We start from the raw sequence: 17,569 nt of genomic DNA, 5'->3' as shown, positions 1-17,569 counted from the left end.
GCCTCAAGGTGGAACAAGATGGGAGCCCCGAACAAAAGAGAACCCCAACTTTTATTAGCTGCTAATCCCCATATTACACCCCAAACTACATCACTCATACATCACGGTTACATCATGAAAGGGGAGGTCTGGTGGCAGTAATCTGAGCATCCTGGACCCTGCCCCATGGTTCCCCTTGCCCTCCACCAAACACCCATCAAGTGTAACAAAAGAGATGTTTACATTTCCCTGTTTCCCAGCCAAGTTCATCACACCCTTTTGTCTTGATCTGGGTTTGTTATTTCTGGAATGGCTACCTGTCTGGCACTCCGGTATCAGGAGGCCAGGGATTATCACTCAGGCAGAGGGGCTGCTGAGGAGCTGAGCTCACAGGTCTATATGAATTTCTGAAGTTTTCCCAGTCAGCCAGTACACAGATACATTGATCAGTGAATTCTTACATTTGGTATTGTGCAGCAAAGGCCCTTTGCATAGATAGGAAGAAACTGTGATGAAGTGTTTTGTGAGGAGAAATCACAAAAGTCACAAAAGTGATTGTGCTGATTCTGGTAGTGGGCTGCATGTGCACCGCCCCCCCATACATAAATTCCTGCAACACCAAGTATAAGAGTAGGTTTATTTTACTAAGAAAGAATGTTAAAGGGGGGCGGGTAGTCTTATACACGGATAGTACATGGAGGAAAAGCCAAAGTGAGAGCATTTGGGTCAAAATTAAGGGAGAGAAGAATAACAGTGACCTCATTGTGGGAGTTTACTATAGATCCCCAAGCCAAACGGAGGACATAGATGATGCCTTCCTGGAATAGATGGCCAAGCATGCAAAAGGAAGGGAGATAGTAGTAATGGGGGACTTCAATTACCCAGATATTTGTTGGATGTCAAACTCAGCCAAGAGCATAAGGTCAAACAGATTCCTCACTGGCCTTGCAGACAACTTCGTTGTCCAGAAAGTGGGAGAAGCAACAAGAGGAACAGCCATTTTAGATCTGGTCCTAACCAATGTTGATGACCTGGTTAGTGGGGTAGAAGTGGAAGGATCATTAGGCGCGAGTGATCATGCTCTTCTGCAGTTTACAGAAGATACAGCGGAAAGGAGCAGCCAAGCATACTAGGACTCAATTTCTTGACTTTAAGAAAGCCGACTTCATAAAACTTAGGGAAGTGCTGGGTGAGATCCCATGGGCAGTAATACTAAAAGGAAAGGGAGTTCATGATGGCTGGGAGTTTGTTAAGAGGGAGATAGTAAAAGCACAACTTCAGGCAATACCAATGAGACGGAAACATGGAAGGTGCCTAAAGAAGCCAGGGTGGCTATCTAAAGAACTTTTAACTGAGTTAAGATTAAAAAAGGATGTGTACAAAAAATGGAAAAGGGGGGAAACCACCAAAGAGGAATTCAAACAAATAGCCAGCACGTGTAGACACAAAGTCAGAAAAGCTAAAGCACAGAATGAACTCAGGCTTGCTAGAGAGGTTAAAAGCAACAGAAAAGGCTTTTATGGGTACGTTCATAGCAAAAGGAAGAACAAAGAAACAGTGGGGTCACTCAGAGCAGAAGCTGGTGAAATGCAAACAGGGGACACAGAAAGGGCTGAACTCCTCAATGCCTTATTTGCCTCAGTCTTCTCCGATAAAGAAAACAATGCCGGACCTGAAGAATTTGGAGCAAATGATTCAGCAGAGGAAGCACAGCCCAGAATAACTAAGGAGATAGTACAAGAATACTTGGCTAGTTTAGATGTATTCAAGTCTCCAGGGCCAGATGAACTGCATCCAAGAGTATTAAAAGAACTGGCAGATGTGATCTCAGAACCACTGGCAGTCATCTTTCAGAATTCCTGGAGAACAGGCGAAGTCCCAGCAGACTGGAGGAGAGCAAATGTCCCTATTTTCAAAAAGGGGAAAAGAGAGGACCCAAATAATTACCACCCAGTCAGACTGACATCAATACCAGGGAAGATTCTGGAGCAGATCATTAAGCAAACAGTCTGTGAGCACCTAGAAAGGAATGCTGTGATCACCAATAGTCAGCATGGATTTCTGAAAAATAAGTCATGTCAGACTAACCTGATCTCGTTTTTTGACAGAATTACAACCCTGGTAGATGAAGGGAACACAGTGGATGTAGTCTACCTTGATTTCAGCAAGGCATTTGACAAGGTGCCCCATGATATTCTTGTAAAGAAGCTGGTAAAATGTGGACTTGACTATGCTACCACTCAGTGGATTTGTAACTGGCTGACTGACCGAACCCAAAGGGTGCTCATCAATGGTTCCTCTTCATCTTGGAGAAGAGTGACTAGTGGGGTGCCGCAGGGTTCTGTCTTGGGCCCGGTCTTATTCAACAACTTTATCAACGACTTGGATGATGGACTCAAGGGCATCCTGATCAAATTTGCAGATGACACCAAACTGGGAGGGGTGGCTAACACCACAGAGGACAGGATCACACTTCAAAACGACCTTGACAGATTAGAGAACTGGGCCAAAACAAACAAGATGAATTTTAACAGGGAGAAATGCACTTGGGCACAAAAAAATGAGAGGCACAAATACAAGATGGGTGACACCTGGCTTGAGAGCAGTACATGTGAAAAGGATCTAGGAGTCTTGGTTGACCACAAACTTGACATGAGCCAACAGTGTGACGCGGCAGCTAAAAAAGCCAATGCAATTCTGGGCTACATCAATAGGAGTATAGCATCTAGATCAAGGGAAGTAATAGTGCCACTGTATTCTGCTCTGGTCAGACCTCACCTGGAGTACTGTGTCCAGTTCTGGACACCACAGTTCAAGAAGGACACTGACAAACTGGAACGTGTCCAGAGGAGGGCAACCAAAATGGTCAAAGGCCTGGAAACAATGCCTTATGAAGAACGGCTAAGGGAGCTGGGCATGTTTAGCCTGGAGAAGAGGAGGTTAAGGGGTGATATGATAGCCATGTTCAAATATATAAAAGGATGTCACATAGAGGAGGGAGAAAGGTTGTTTTCTGCTGCTCCAGAGAAGCGGACACGGAGCAATGGTTCCAAACTACAAGAAAGATGATTCCACCTAAACATTAGGAAGAACTTCCTGACAGTAAGAGCTGTTTGACAGTGGAATTTGCCGCCAAGGAGTGTGGTGGAGTCTCCTTCTTTGGAGGTCTTTAAGCAGAGGCTTGACAACCATATGTCAGGAGTGCTCTGATGGTGTTTCCTGCTTGGCAGGGGGTTGGACTCGATGGCCCTTGTGGTCTCTTCCAACTCTATGATTCTATGATTCTAGGAACGTGTGATTGGTTGCTGCTGCGAGCCGGAGATTGTCAGCTGCTATTGGGCGTGTTATTGGCTGCTGCAGCAAGATAAGGTGTTGATTGGCTGTTGCTGCAGTAATTGGGCGGGCGATTTGTGACTTTTCTTGGTGAGGTGACAGAGGATAGGTGGCAATCCTCCCCTCAAAAAGCTCAACAACTCTGGGTAATCCTTACCAAAACAGTCAAAAGAGCACAATTTGCGGAGCCTGTGACAATGGTTTCAGAAACTAGGGTATTGTTGTAAACAAAATCTGCCTTTTCCCCCTTATGGAGTATCCAAGAGCCTGTATATCCAAGAGCCTTAAGTGGGTTCCCTATCGGTAGGAGAAAATAACAGAGGCCAACCAGAAAATATTGAGAAGCAAAGCAGCTCATAAGCCTGATCTTTATTGATCTGTTGCAACAGGGTGCTCCCCTTACAGGAGGACGGAGGAGGACCCAGAGCCAAGGTGTGCCTGCCCTTATATAGACATTTTAAATTCCCTGCCCTGGAGCTCAGGACCACCCCTCCATACATCATGCATACATCACAGAAGGGGTGTAACCCAAGACCACCCCCCAGATACATCATACCTACATCACAGAAAAGGTGGTCTACAACAGAAATTTGAATGTTGTTGTTTTTCCTGTCTGCCAGGTTATCTGATAATGTCTTATCTGATTGCCTTTCCTGGTAATCTGGCCATTCCTTTGAGATGGTGATTACCCAATTCCTGAGACAATGGGAAGGTTCCCTCACTCCCTCCTTCCCTGCAGAGAAAACATTTGGTCAGTTTGGGAGTCAAAATGGTTTCAGAATGGTCTTCCTGTGCTGCTCCAGACATGTGGTCCACATATGCTTGGTTGGTATATTCATGAACATTTATTATATATATAGGACCTTAAATTTTTTATTTCAATGTCACCCCATGCTTGTGGTTCTTACTCCTGTGGGGACCTGTTGTGCAACAATACAGATTGTGGTCTACAGACCTCTGTTTTGCTCCAAATTACTTGGCTGGAACTTCCTTCTTTTACGGACTGTGTGGACCCACAGGGGACTTGCACTCCGATGAACTGGGCTGTTGCATAATCTCTCACCCTGGATTTTTTTCCATAACAGGCTGTAAAAGCCAACCCCAAAATGTTTATATAACGTATGTTTAACTCAGGTTTGAAACATCTTCTCCACAACAGAAATAAACCCTCCCTTTATGTAAGAAACACCACACCACCACCACTGGTGTCAATATGAGGCCTGCCTGGGGTGTGTGTGGGGAGACTGTGCACTTCCTCCCCCAGAGAAATGCATGGCTGTGTCACCTTAAAGGGTGATGGCAGCTGCCTTGTAGACTTTGGGTCCAGCTGCATTTGCCCCACAGGAGCCCCAAACTAAGGCAGTACCTGCTCAGTGGGAGGCCCTGGAAGGAGCCCAGAGGAGTCCTTTGCTTGCCTCTCTGCTCCTTTGATCTCTGTTGTTGTTGAGTCATTTAGTCGCGTCTGCCTCTTCGTGACCCCCTGGACCAGAGCACGCCAGGCACTCCTGTCTTCCACTGCCTCCCTCATGCTGGTCGAGAACACTGTCCCACCATCTGTCTTTGTCCATGGAGTTTTCTTGGCAGGGATACTGGAGCGGCTTGCTGGTTCCTGCTCCAGGTGGATCACATTTGCTCAAAACTCTCCACTATGACCTGTCCATCTTGGGTGGCCCTGGACAGCAGAGCTCATAGCTTCTCTGAGTTATTCTAGCCCCTTTGCCATGGCAAGGCAGTGACCCATGAAGGAGCCTTTGATCTCTAGGATGGGCTGAAGCAGCCTTGGCAAGGTGCCTGTTCCTCCTGCAGGGGGCAGCAGCAGCTCAGGCCCAAGTCCATCTAGTCCAGCACCCTGTTCTCACAGTGGCCAACCAGGTGACCATTACGGGAAGCCCAAAAGCAGGACTTGAACACCAGGACAATCTTCTCTCCTGTGGCTTCCAGTCTCTGACTGTGGAACCTATGAATTTGTTGAAGCCTCTTTTCAAGCCAATGCTTTTGAACTCTTTCGTTTCATCTGGGCTGATTTTGCTGCATGTACCTGCCTTATTCTGGTTCTTCCTCTTTTAAGCCTACCTTGGGCCCTTTGAGCAGCTGGCAAGAAGGGGGGGGGCTATGGGCAAGAGCAAGTCCACCCTGACACCATCACAGGCTGGCAGCAGTCCTCTGTTCTGCAAAGGGAAGGAGCAGAAAGGGACTCCTCCAGGATCTGAGCAGAATCCCTTGCTGCAGGCTGAGCACCCACCCACACCCCTTGCCTCAATTCCCTTCAAGCAATTGCTAAGTTTACACACAAGCAAAGGCCTAGAAGGGGAGTTTACATACAATAGAAAGGAATTTGCAGAAGGATGATCCTGGTTCATGTCAGGCTGAGATCAGGAAGCCACCAGCTTGCAATTAGGCTAATTGGCCGGCCTAAAAGAGTGTGACTTGTGTTATGCACAAGACACTTATTGGGGTAAATGCCAACAGGAGTCATAACACAGACGGGACCGAACCAGTTTTCAGGATCCTGGGGCAGAAGCGTTTGGCCAGGCACTGAGCACCAGGCAGGATGAGCTGGAGGCTGCAGCCGGAAGCAGGCAAGGCGGAAGAGACAGACTGCAGTTAAACTATGGAACTCACTCCCACAGGAAGCAAGGATGGCCAAGGCCGGGGGGGGGGGGCAGAAAGCGCAGCTCCATCCCAACCATGCAAAAGACGCACGTTCCTACATCTGCCCCTCCCCTCCAGCTGGCCGTGCCCAGGAAAGCAGCCCTTGTTTTATTTTTATATTTAATTTATATTCTGCCTTTTAGACAAAGACTCTCACAAGGCACCTTATAGGCAGGTGAACAAATGATGCAATTCCAGCAAATGCTTAGTAGTTTTAAAATAGCAGAGTCTAAGTAGAAAGGCAGCAGAATCTCTCCTGTCCCCCTCTGGCCGAGCCCCACATGGGACACATCAAAGGCCCAGAAGAGAAAGTGGGGCTGGGGGAGGGCTTCTTCTTCTCCTGGCAGAAGCTGGCAGAAGCTGCAGCAGCCCACAGGTGGGGGGAGCTGGCTGACTGGCACCCACAGTGACTGGGCACCGGCATTGGTGCCCAGGCACAGCCACACCCACCCTACTTTTCAGTCCAGCCCCCATTTCACCCCCACCAGCCACACGGTGTGGTATTTCGAAGCCCAAGGATGTGGCACGTTTCAAACCTCCACTAGGCAAAACATCAGAAATACTCCAGCTCCTTTTGATTGAGAAAGCTGCGTGTCAGGTGCAGGAGAAAGAGCAGCCGCTGCCATTCAACCCGGGAGGAGGGAGAAGCAGGTTCCTCCTGCTCCTATTCACAGCACAGCCAGCCAGTGTCAGATTTACGTAGAAGCTAAACAAGCTATAGCTTAGGGCCCCACACTCTTGGGGACCCCCAAAAAATCAAAGGGGAAAAAAACCTGGATGTACATTTCCCAAATATAAGAAATAATAATAATAATAATAATAATAATAATAATAATAATAATAATATACCCTGCCCATCGGGCTGGATTTCCCCAGCCACTTTAGGCAGCTCCCAACCAAATATTAAAAACCACAATACAGCATTATACATTAAAACTTCCCGAAACAGGGCTGCCTTCAGATGTATTTTAAAAGTAAGATAGTTGCTTATTGCTTTGACCTCTGGTGGGAGGGTGTTCCACAGGGCAGGCGCCACTACTGAGAAGGCCCACTGCCTGGTTCCCTGTAACCTCACTTCTCACAGTGAGGGAACTGCCACAATAAATAAAATAAAATAAAACCTACTGATACGGAAGGGGGGGGCATGTCTTCTTTACCTTCTTCACTACAATATATCCATTTATTTCCAATTGTCAATGTCAAAAGGAACTAAAATCTATAAAATTCATAGAAACTCAATGTGCCAATTTGCTCAATTTCTCTAGGACTCCATGACACCTCCCCTGTCCTCCATAATCCCTCAAGCAAGGTGTCAAGACCCTAATCCTGTCAAATCACTCTGCCAAGCCTTTCCTCCAGGCAATGCCAGGTGGCAGACTATACATATTTGGACCATTGTCTTCTCATCACCGGTACTCAGGAAGTGTTTATCTGAGCATATCTCCAACTCTGCATATTCCCCCTCCCTCCTCTATATGTTAATCCGTGTAACCCAACCTCTTCTTAATGTATTCATGATGTAACTGGGATGTATTTTGCACTGTATTCTGGGACATGGAGGGAAGTTTCAAAAGTTCATGTCACCCCTTTCTCACTGTTCAATCTCGCCTTGAACCTGTTGCGCAATAAACTTGGATCTTCTGCAGCTTGCTCCTGTCTCCGGCTGAGCTCATTTTCCTCCGCAGGGACCCACGGACTTAGTCCAATGAGCTGGGTGGCCGAGCAGCCTCGCACCCAGATTTCTACCGTAACACCTACGCACAGCAACAGTGTTTTGTGTTGTGTAGGCTCTTATGATGTACGTCATGGGCCCCACCTGCTAGCCTGCTCCCTAAAATATCACTGGTTTGCTCATTTCTATATATAGGGTGCCTACATTCTGCGGGTGGCGCTGTGGGGGACGCTGGTGGCGCTGTGGGTAAAACCTCAGTGCCTAGGACTTGCCGATTGCATGATCGGCGGTTCGAATCCCCGCGGTGGGGTGCGCTCCCGGCGTTCGGTCCCAGCGCCTGCCAACCTAGCAGTTCGAAAGCACCCCTGGGTGCAAGTAGATAAATAGGGACCGCTTACCAGCGGGAAGGTAAACGGCATTCCGTGTGCTGCGCTGGCTCGCCAGATGCAGCTTGTCACGTTGGCCACGTGACCCGGAAGTGTCTGCGGACAGCGCCGGCTCCTGGCCTCTTAAGTGAGATGAGCGCACAACCCTAGAGTCTGTCAAGACTGGCCCATACGGGCAGGGGTACCTTTACCTTTACTTTACATTCTGCATGGACTGGTTGCATGGCAACATAAATTACCATGTACCATAAATTACCATATAGCATATGGTACACACACACACACACACACACAAACAAAACAGTGACAATTTGTTGTTGACAAAGGACAGCTGGACATATAAAGGGCCCCATTACCTTCAGTAGCTCAGGGCCTCATCAAACCTAAATCGGACCCTGAGAACAGCTGTGGAACTTCCCCAGGCAAGGTCTGGGTTTTTCCTTCCCCCTCCCCCTCCCCCTCCCCCTCTCATTTTGTTTACAGGGAGGTAGCAGTGTTGGTCTGTAGTAGTAGAAACAGTTGCAGGAATTTATGTATAGGTTGGGGGGGTTGCCCCTCCAGCAGATATCATGCACATGCAGCCCACTACCAAAATCAGCACAATCTCTTTTGTGACTTGTCCCCACAAAACACTTCATCACAGTTTCTTCCTCTCTATTCAAAGGGCCTCTGCTGCACGATACCAAATGATAAATGTATCTATGTACTGGCTGACTGGGAAAACTTCAGAAATTCATCTAGACGTGAGTTCAGCTACTCAGCAGCCCCTCTGCCTGAGTGATAATCCCTGGCCTCCTGATACCTGAGTGCCAGACAGGTAGCCATTCCAGAAATAACAAACCCAGAGGAAGACAAAAGGGTGGGATGAACTTGGCTGGGAAACAGGGAAATGTAAACATCTCTATTGTTTCACTTGATGGGTGTTTGGTGGAGGGCAAGGGGAACCATGGGGCAGGGTCCAGGATGCTCAGATTCCTGCCACCAGACCTCCCCTTTCATGATGTAACCGTGATGTAGTTTTGGGGGGTGTAACATGGGTGTAGGGGACGCAGGTGGCACTGTGGGTTAAAGCCTCAGCGCCTAGGACTTGCCGATTGAAAGGTCGGCGGTTCGAATCCCTGCGGCGGGGTGCGCTCCCGCTGCTCGGTCCCAGCGCCTGCCAACCTAGCAGTTCGAAAGCACCTCCGGGTGCAAATAGATAAATAGGGACCGCTTACCAGCAGGAAGGTAAACGGCGTTTCCGTGTGCGGCTCTGGCTCGCCAGATGCAGCTTTGTCACGCTGGCCACGTGACCCGGAAGTGTCTCCGGACAGCGCTGGCCCCTGGCCTCTTGAGTGAGATGGGCGCACAACCCCAGAGTCTGTTAAGACTGGCCCGTACGGGCAGGGGTACCTTTACCTTTTAACATGGGTGTAATATGGAGGGCACAAGGAGAAGGGGACGACAGAGGAGGAGATAGTTGGACAGCGTTCTCGAAGCTACAAACATGAGTCTGACCAAACTGCGGGAGGCGGTGGAAGACAGGAGTGCCTGGCGTGCTCTGGTCCATGGGGTCAGGAAGAGTCGGACACGACTAAACGACTAAACAACAACAACATGGGAATTAGCAGCTAATAAAAGTTAGGGTTCTCTTTTGTTCGGGGCTCCCATCTTGTTCCACCTGGTGGCAGGTGGGAGTCCTGTCGCGACAGTCTTCAATCAAGACCAAGCCTACTGGCTGCTGTTTTGCTCTGGTCTTCCTGGCCGGTGTCCTTGTTTTTTGTCCAAGGGAGCCCTCAGATTTCTCCGTTAACAAAACAAATATAAAAAATTCCTTCCAGTAGCACCTTAGAGACCAACTAAGTTTCGTGCATGCAGACGAAAGCTCATACCAATAACGAAATCAGTTGGTCTCTAAGGTGCTACTGGAAGGATTTTTTAACTCTCATTTTGTGTTGTCTTTCAGATGGTAAACTTGCAGGCTTTTTAACTTGCATCCTGTGCGGAGTCAATCCGCTGCGGCCGCTGGTATTCTGGGCTCAGCCGAGGCGCAACGGCTGCGCCAACCTCTTCGCTCCGGAGCCGCCCCAGGCGTTTAGGGTTCGGGGAGGCGGAGGGGGGGTTGCCGGATGCGGGCTGAGTCTGGCGCGCAGCAGGCGCCGCGTTTTCTCCGGCCAGGCGCGCTTTGCAGCGCACCGGGCGCAGGAAGGGCGACCCCGCGGGGAGGGTCGACGGGCCCCTTGGGCTCCCTGCCGGCCGGGCGAGGCCGTCCTGGCCAGCGAGGCAGCTCGGCGGCCGAAGCGGAGCGCGGCGTGGCGCAGCGCCTGGGCCGGACTCCTTCCTCCCACAGGACAGCGCTCCTGGTTTCTCCCAAGGCGAGGCGTCCCGGCGCCGACCCTTCTGGGAAACCCTCGAGTGAAGCAACCCTGACGGGAGCCGCGGGGACCCCGAGCCCCGCCCAGGAGCCCCCCGCCCGCGGCCCCCTCCGCCCGGCAAGAGCGAGGGAAGGGTCGGGTTGGAGGTGTGGGTCCCCTCGAGGAACTGCGCCCCCTGCCCCGACGGAAGTAGGGGGCGCCTGCGCAGCCGGGCTCCGTTGCGCACGTGCGCTCCAGCGTCTCACAAATCCCACTCAGGACACCCCCCCCCCTCTTCTCACAGGAAGGCTCAGGCCCTGAGCACCCGCATCGCCAGATGTTGCTGAATCTGGCTCAGTGCCTGCGGCGGTGGCAGAGCCCTTCCTTGGCAGGCAGAGGGTCCCTGTTCAGTCCCCAGGCCCCTCTGGGGGGGGGGGAAGGGGAGGGTGGGAAGGCAGGGATGGAAAGACCTACCAGGCAGAGTGGACTGGAGAAGAGGAGACCCAGAGATGACCTGAGAGCCATCTCCAAACATCTGAAGGCCTCTCAATGGAAGGTGGGGCAAGCTTGTCTTCTGCTGCTCCAGAGGGAAGATCCTGAACCAATGGATTCAAGTGGAAAAAGAGAGATTCCAACTGAACACCAGGAAGACCTTTCTGAAGGTAAGAGCTGTTCGGACAGTGGAACAGACTCCCTTGGAGTTGGTAGATTCCCCTTCCTTGGTGGTTGTTAAGTAGAGGTTGGGAGGCCATTTATCAGGGTCCCTTCCAACTCTACTCATCTCTGCTTCTACAGGTAAACGGTCTGAGTTGACAGGAGGCAACTTCCTGTGCAATTGTCATGAGATGGGAAGATAGTTCTGAGCAGTCTCCCATGGACCTCCTGCCCATGCTTCTAGACCTGGGGTTGGTTGAGGAGGGGGGCTTTTGGAGCTAGCAGGGTGGCCAGAGATGATCAAGTACTTTGCCCTATAAGGATATGATGGCTCTTTCCAAGCCTGGAAGGAGCAAGCCCACCTGCCCACCTCTTCTCTCAGCTGGGTCAGGTGCTGACTCTCGCCTGTGGAAGTGAAGCTGTGGAGGAAGAAAGCTGCCTGAGGAATGGCAGCCAGAAAGGGTGGTGAGGCCGAGGGGAGGAGGCCGAGGGCTGAGCCGCTCTCTGGAGGATCTGTGGTGCCCCTTGGTACCTGATGAGCAGCAGGGAATTTAGGGCACCTGTGCTCAGCCTGCATATACATGGAAATTACCCACGTCACAAAACACCCATTCTGCCTCTAGTTTCCTCCTTCCAAGGAAACAGAAGCCCTGGAGATCTCGCCACTCAGAGAACTGGGGCATTGCTCCAGATTGCACTGTGTCATTTGCCCCACATTCATACTCTAGTCTGCAGCTGCTGTCTGAAAGAGTCAGCACTGTGTGGTTTATGCGCAAGAATTTATGTGCATAGCCAAGAGAGGCAGGATGACTCCACACTTCACACTCTGGGGAGTCGCACGTCAGCAACATCTTAACAAGGCCTGATGTTTTTGCAGAAGGCAAAGGGGCAGGTGCTGGACAGAAGGGCAGATGACTCAGAATAAGAATCACTCTTGGGTGGGATCTACACACATATAAAAAACGCTGTGAAATGCTTTTTTTAAAAAAAATGTTTTTGGAAAATACATTGAATTTTGCATAGCTTATTGTCGTCATCTAGTGTCACATTTGTATATAGCACATTTTAAACATTTTATTTGCAGCTGTGTAGCTGAGTCCTTGCTCAACAGGGACAGCTGGTAGAAATCCCAGAAACGTCCTTTACAAAAATGAAATATTTGCATAACTGGCCTCAAGAGAAATTGAAATCTGTGGGGTGAAAGGAAGCCCTTTGGAACTGGGCCTGGCTCCAAGCACCTCTGGGACCCAGGCAGGGGTACAGAATCAGGCTACCAGTAGAAGGTCCAGAAATATCTTTATTGGCAGGGACTAAAATGGAAGAAGGAACTCTGTGGGGCCATCAGCGAATGACCCACATGAAACGCCCTGGGAGGCTCCGCGTGGCTGTGCTGCTGCTCATCCTTTCATGGCTTCTCCCATCATCGATTCTGCAGCGCTGCATGCTGGGAACTGGTCAGCAGCGACAGGCATTCTTCCACTTCCTCAGCTGTAGGCAAATGTGGCGTCAGCAAAAGGGGAGCACCCATGACCCCCCCAGTTGGTTACTGCCACCAATAGAAAGGGGCAGCTTGTCCATGCTGGTCTCCCACAACTTGATCCAGTGAGCAACTGCTGCCAGGATCCATCCCTTAGTCTCTCTTGCCTTCTGATCCCCATATTTCCCTCTCTGTATCTGGATTTCACATCAGGGACATCCATGCTTTCCTCCTGTCTCCAGAGGGAGGTGGTGGACTCTCCTTCTGTGGAGGTTTTAAAGCAGAGTTTTTTTTTGGGGGGGAGCCACCTGTCATGGCTGCTTTGGTGGAGATTCCTGCATTGCAGGGGTTGGACTAGATGACTGCTCCAATGGGGGGGGGGTGAGGCCTTCCTGCATTCCACCCTCACTTTATTCATCACTAATGTTGTCAACTTTAATCTTTCCTAACTTTGACTGAACATCTTATTAGGACCATTTGGGGACACTCCCTGCCCCCCCCCAGGACTTACCAAGCACTCTCCCTCTGTGGCTGGTTGTAGCTTTGAGGGAGGTCTGTCTACATCTCCCTACGGTCCAAGAGCCCTGTTAGCAGAGCTAGCCCCTTCCCCCAACTGGAGGGGGCCACTGGGATTGGGGGCTTCCTGGGACATGGTGCCCTGAGCATGTTTTGGAGCTGTAGGTTGGTGCTGAGTCCCAGGCGACTTCCTCCTGCTTGCATGCGGATCCTGGCTTGGTTTGGGGCGATGCCCCTGAGGTCAGTTCCCCCTCCCTCGCCCTGCCAAGGGGAAGCAGACTCAGGACCACATCTGAAGAAGCCCCATCACAGTCTCTTCCTCTCTCACACGCACCAACCTCATCATCATAGAATCGTAGAGTTGGAAGGGATCCAAGGGCCATCTAGTCCAACCCCCTGAAGTGCGGGAACCTCACCTAATGCATCCATGACAGATGGCCGTCCAATCTCCTGCCCCTTGGCTGGAGATGCTGGCATGCTGACCCTCACCTGACCTCTCCTCCCCTACTTTGGTGACAATGCCCATGACCACCTTTCCATTTGGTCAGCCGGGAGGATCCCGATCCGGGACATCTTGGAGGTCCCGGGCCACAGGGAGGTGAGGCTGGCCTCAACCAGAGCCAGGGCTTTTTCAGCCGTGGCCCCGATCTGGTGGAACGCTCTGTCACAAGAAACTAGGGCCCTGCGGGACTTGACATCTTTCCGCAGGGCCTGCAAGACAGAGCTGTTCCACCAGGCCTTTGGCCAGGGCACAGTCTGACCCCCTCCTCCGGTAATTCCTCACAGAACTCTAGCCCATTGGTTGCCATTAATTTGATTTTGAATTGATTTTAAAATGAATTGATTTTAGAATGCTGTGTTACTTTTACTGTTGTTAGCTGCTCTGAGCCCGGCTTTGGCTGGGGAGGGCGGGATATAAATAAAAATTATTATTATTATTATTATTATTATTATTATTATTATTATTATTATTATTTAAAATCCCCAAAGAAGGAGAGCTCCCCACCTCGCAAGGGAGACAGTTCTATGGTCAAACGGCTCTTACTAGCAGAAAGTTCTTTCTGAGGTTTAGCCATCATGACAGTCCTTTCCCCAGTAGTCCTTTCCTGGCCAGCTAAGGGGTCTCCTTTGGGTACCCTCCCCCCCCCACAGCTACTCCCTCCAATTCCCTGGGAGGGCTGAAGATTGCACTGTTCTTTGCATCAGGACTGGCCAGTCTGTCCTGTAGATGAGGCCAGCACTGAACTGCCTGCCTGGATGGAGCCCCAGCTCTGTTTCCCCAATTAACCCCCTCGCCCTCCCCCAGCCTCCCTCTTATAGTGGCCTACTTACACTAGTATCACCTGCCCTCCCCCCTCCCTTCTTGGCCTCCCCTTTCCCCCTCCCCCACCCAGAAGGGCTTGCTCTGCTGACCCCCCCCCCACTGCAGCCGCCAGCAGCTCTCTGCTCTGGAACCTGCCGCTTGCTGGCGGCTGCCTTGCTCCAGAGCTACTCCTGCTTCTGCTCAGGCCCATGCACAACGGTGGTGGTCATGGTGATCTCACTGTAGGTCACCCTCCCGGCTTTGGGCGCTTCTTGTTCGTGTGACTGCAGCAGGTCGTGCACAGACCCCGACTGGGCCTGGGAGGGCCCAAACATCATGTAGGAGGCCTCAGGGTGCAGGAGGCCAAACAGGTGTGGGATGCTGGAGGAGCTTCTCTGCCTGTGCGCCTCGACAACGAGGGCAGAGAGGATGCTGACCATCTCCTGGCTGCTCAGGGCTCCTGTGATGTATCTCACCAGAAGGTCCTGCCTTTTGGCCTCCGAGACGTATGTGGAGAAGAGCAGGTCCCACATGGAGATTCTCCGGCCTTGGAACTCCCCAAGGGGGAACTCGAAGGTGAGCACCTCCACCGTCCTGTCTGAGGGGCTGTCTTGGGGGAAGCCGGCGCTCCTACCCTCGCTGGGGGCTCCTGCCCCTTGGCTGGAGATGCTGGCACGCCGACCCTCGCCCGACTTCTCCTCCCCTACTCTGGTGACGATGCCCGTGACCACCTTTTCCATTTGGTCAGCCGAGAGGATCCCGATCCGGTACAGCTTCAGGACCTCTTTCCTTTTCTTCTCTGGGAAGTACTTGGAGTGGAGAAGGTCCCACACGGACACTTTGCGCCCACGGAACTCGCCGACAGGGACCTCGACCATCCTGGACTTCAAGACCTTGTCCTTCTCATCCTGCCCTTCGTCATCGTCGTCGTCATCATCATCATCAGCATCATCATCGTCATCTTCCTCCTCCTCGTCTTCCTCAAGTGATGTTGCTGGGGAAGAGGCTGCCTCCTGGGCCGGGGCCTTTGCTGCCGTTTGTTCCAGAGTGTAGAAGAGGTCGTGCAACGAAGCCAGGATGATGAGCATGGAGGAGAGATCCTCAGCACTGAACTGGCCATCTCTGTACTTCCTCAGGAGCTCTTCCTGCTTGTCTCTTGTGATGTAGTGAGAGAAAAGGAGGTCCCACACGGAGACCTGCTGGCCCCGGAACTCTCCGGCGGGCAAAGTGACCATTTTGGCCTTCAGCACATCATCCGATTGCTTGTTGGGCGAGGGGTCCGCAGCCTTGACCTCCTTGGCTTCCTTGGCCTCCTTGGTTCCTGATGACTCTCGGCTCCGACTTTTCACTCTGATGGAGAACTTCTTCTTGCTGGCTTCTGCTCTTTCCAAGGTCTCACTAACAGCCAGTGTCATTTGTCCAGGGCTGAGCACCCCTGTCCTGTACAGCTCCATCAGCTCCTGTCTTTTCTCCTGGGAGAAATATTTAGAATAGAGAAGGTCCAGCACAGGGACACTTTGCCCTTTAAACTCTCCAAAGGTCACAGGGATACGCACCAACTGTAAAGATTGCTTCAGTTGCCTCTCCTGGTGGTCGGCTCTGTCCCCTTCGCCCTTCGCCATGCCAGTCACCTGACCCAGCCCTTTGGCTTTCTCCTCCTCTATTTTGGCCACAATGGCAGTGACCACCGTCTCAATCTGCTCCATGTTGAGGATGCCCATCCTATACAGCTTCAGGATCTCTTTCCTCTTCCCCTTGGGGATGTACTTGGAGTGGAGCAAGTCCCACACAGAGACCTTCCTCCCACAGAGCTCCCCAGCAGGCACCTTGACCACCCTGGACTTGAGGGCCTTCACCATCTCGTCCCGCTCAGCAGTCCGCTTGCTCTTCTCTGCCTCCGGAAACGCTCTTGTTTGGGTGGCTCTTTGCTTCTTCACGCAGCCAGGGTTGCTTCTGGCCTCCACCTCGGTGATGATGGTCGTGAGGGTCTGGGTGATCTCCTCAAGGGTGATGGTGCCTGCTTTGTACTGCCTCAGCAGCTCCTGCCTCTTGTGCCGGGGGATGTACCTGGAGAAGAGGAGGTCCCAGATGGAGACCTCTTCGCCCTGGAAAAGCCCCACGTGGACTTGGGCCGTGGCAGACTTCAGGCACCTCCGCAGATTCTCGTCCACATGGACAGACCCTTTATCCATCACCTGAAACATCAGCAGCCCAGTGACAGGGTCAGGAAAGCACCTGGGCAGGAGCTGCAGGTATGTGAGGTTGTCACGGGCGTTGGGGTCAAAGCACCTTCTCGTGTGATTGGCAGGGTTGGAGACCAGGTGGAAGATCTCCGCATCCAAGTAGCCCCACTTGTAGGCCACCTCTACAGGGAGGCGGTGGCTGTGCATGGGGTGGATGAGGCCCCCCGTAGCAACCTGAGCCTCCAGCAGGCGGATGCCGTGGTCCTTGATGAGCAGGCCTTTCTTCATGGCCTGGAAGAGGGAGATTTTGCTCCCGGAGAAGGGGTCAGTGTAGCCTGTCACGGCCTTCTCTGCAATGAGGAGAGTGTTGAAATGCTCTCGGTCGACCAGGCCAGCGTTCTTGGCATCCCTCACAGACAGCAGCCGGTTGTTTGTAAAGTCCACGATGTAGCCTGAGACGGCCTGGTGCTCCAGCAGAGCCAGGCCTGTCCCGTGGGTCAGGAGGCCTCGGTGCATGGCTTGCCGGATGCTCAGCCTCTCCTTGCCCGGCTCCTTGAGGATGCCCGCAATGACATGGTCCTCGCTCAGGTCGGTCGCACACGGAAAGGGCCAGCGTGGCTCTTCGCGGACTTGGACTATTGGGGCTGCGTCCGTGCCCCCCTTGGGAAGGTGCTTGTCCTGTGGCATGGCTCGGGTGCAAGGGGGTCCAGGTGTGTCTTCTGGGTGGGTGATCGTGCAGGGGGAAGCAAAAGTCTCTGGAGGAAGAGAGAGGCAGAAAAGGCTTTGTGAGACAACCGTGCTCCCATTTGGGGGTCACAAGGGAGGCTGTTTTGCAAAGAAGAGAGAGCAGCCAGTGCCAGCCAGGCAGGGGAGCATTTCCATACAGTGCTAGGCCTTCCAACACCTGCTGTCTGTGCCAAATGCAGACCTGTAAAGTGGGCCCTGGCTGGCACGTCTGGATCCTGCCCTAGGCTGAGGTTGCTCCCTTGCTGGCTGCCGGGAGATGCACAACTGCCCTGTGAGGTGTGCCCAGCCATCTCTGGGATAAGCAGCACAGGCCAAGCATTCGGCAATGCCATTC

The 17,569-nt window shown here is 52.0% G+C and overlaps 1 protein-coding gene and 1 long non-coding RNA gene across 4 annotated transcripts; one reads left to right on the top strand and one right to left on the bottom strand.

Moving 5' to 3' along the window:
• Positions 1–10,678: 10,678 nt before the first annotated feature.
• On the top strand, positions 10,679–12,146 carry LOC307219801. The gene is made up of 2 exons (XR_013840571.1): positions 10,679–11,017; positions 11,151–12,146. It is a non-coding gene; the product is annotated as an uncharacterized lncRNA (long non-coding RNA).
• A 1,055-nt stretch (positions 12,147–13,201) lies between these two features.
• LOC307220346 (epiplakin-like) lies at positions 13,202–17,360 on the bottom strand. 3 transcript variants are annotated; one of them, XM_079984225.1, is made up of 2 exons: positions 14,999–17,360; positions 13,202–13,496 (listed from the first exon to the last, which is right to left on the bottom strand). In XM_079984225.1, exons 1-2 carry the CDS (start codon positions 17,173–17,175, stop codon positions 13,415–13,417), a joined length of 2,259 nt encoding a protein of 752 aa, XP_079840351.1. In that variant the 5' UTR covers positions 17,176–17,360; the 3' UTR covers positions 13,202–13,414. The 3 variants fall into 3 exon arrangements, with proteins under 3 accessions (XP_079840351.1, XP_079840350.1, XP_079840349.1); XM_079984224.1 differs by having other exon boundaries at positions 13,202–13,534; positions 15,037–17,360; XM_079984223.1 differs by lacking the exon at positions 13,202–13,496 and having other exon boundaries at positions 14,423–17,360.
• Positions 17,361–17,569: the final 209 nt, after the last annotated feature.

This window comes from Podarcis cretensis (assembly GCF_951804945.1).
Source record: "Podarcis cretensis genome assembly, chromosome: 7".
Lineage (NCBI taxonomy): Eukaryota > Metazoa > Chordata > Lepidosauria > Squamata > Lacertidae > Podarcis > Podarcis cretensis.
The sequence above is the reverse complement of the archived record's forward strand: the minus strand, read 5'-3'. Positions and strand labels throughout refer to the sequence as shown.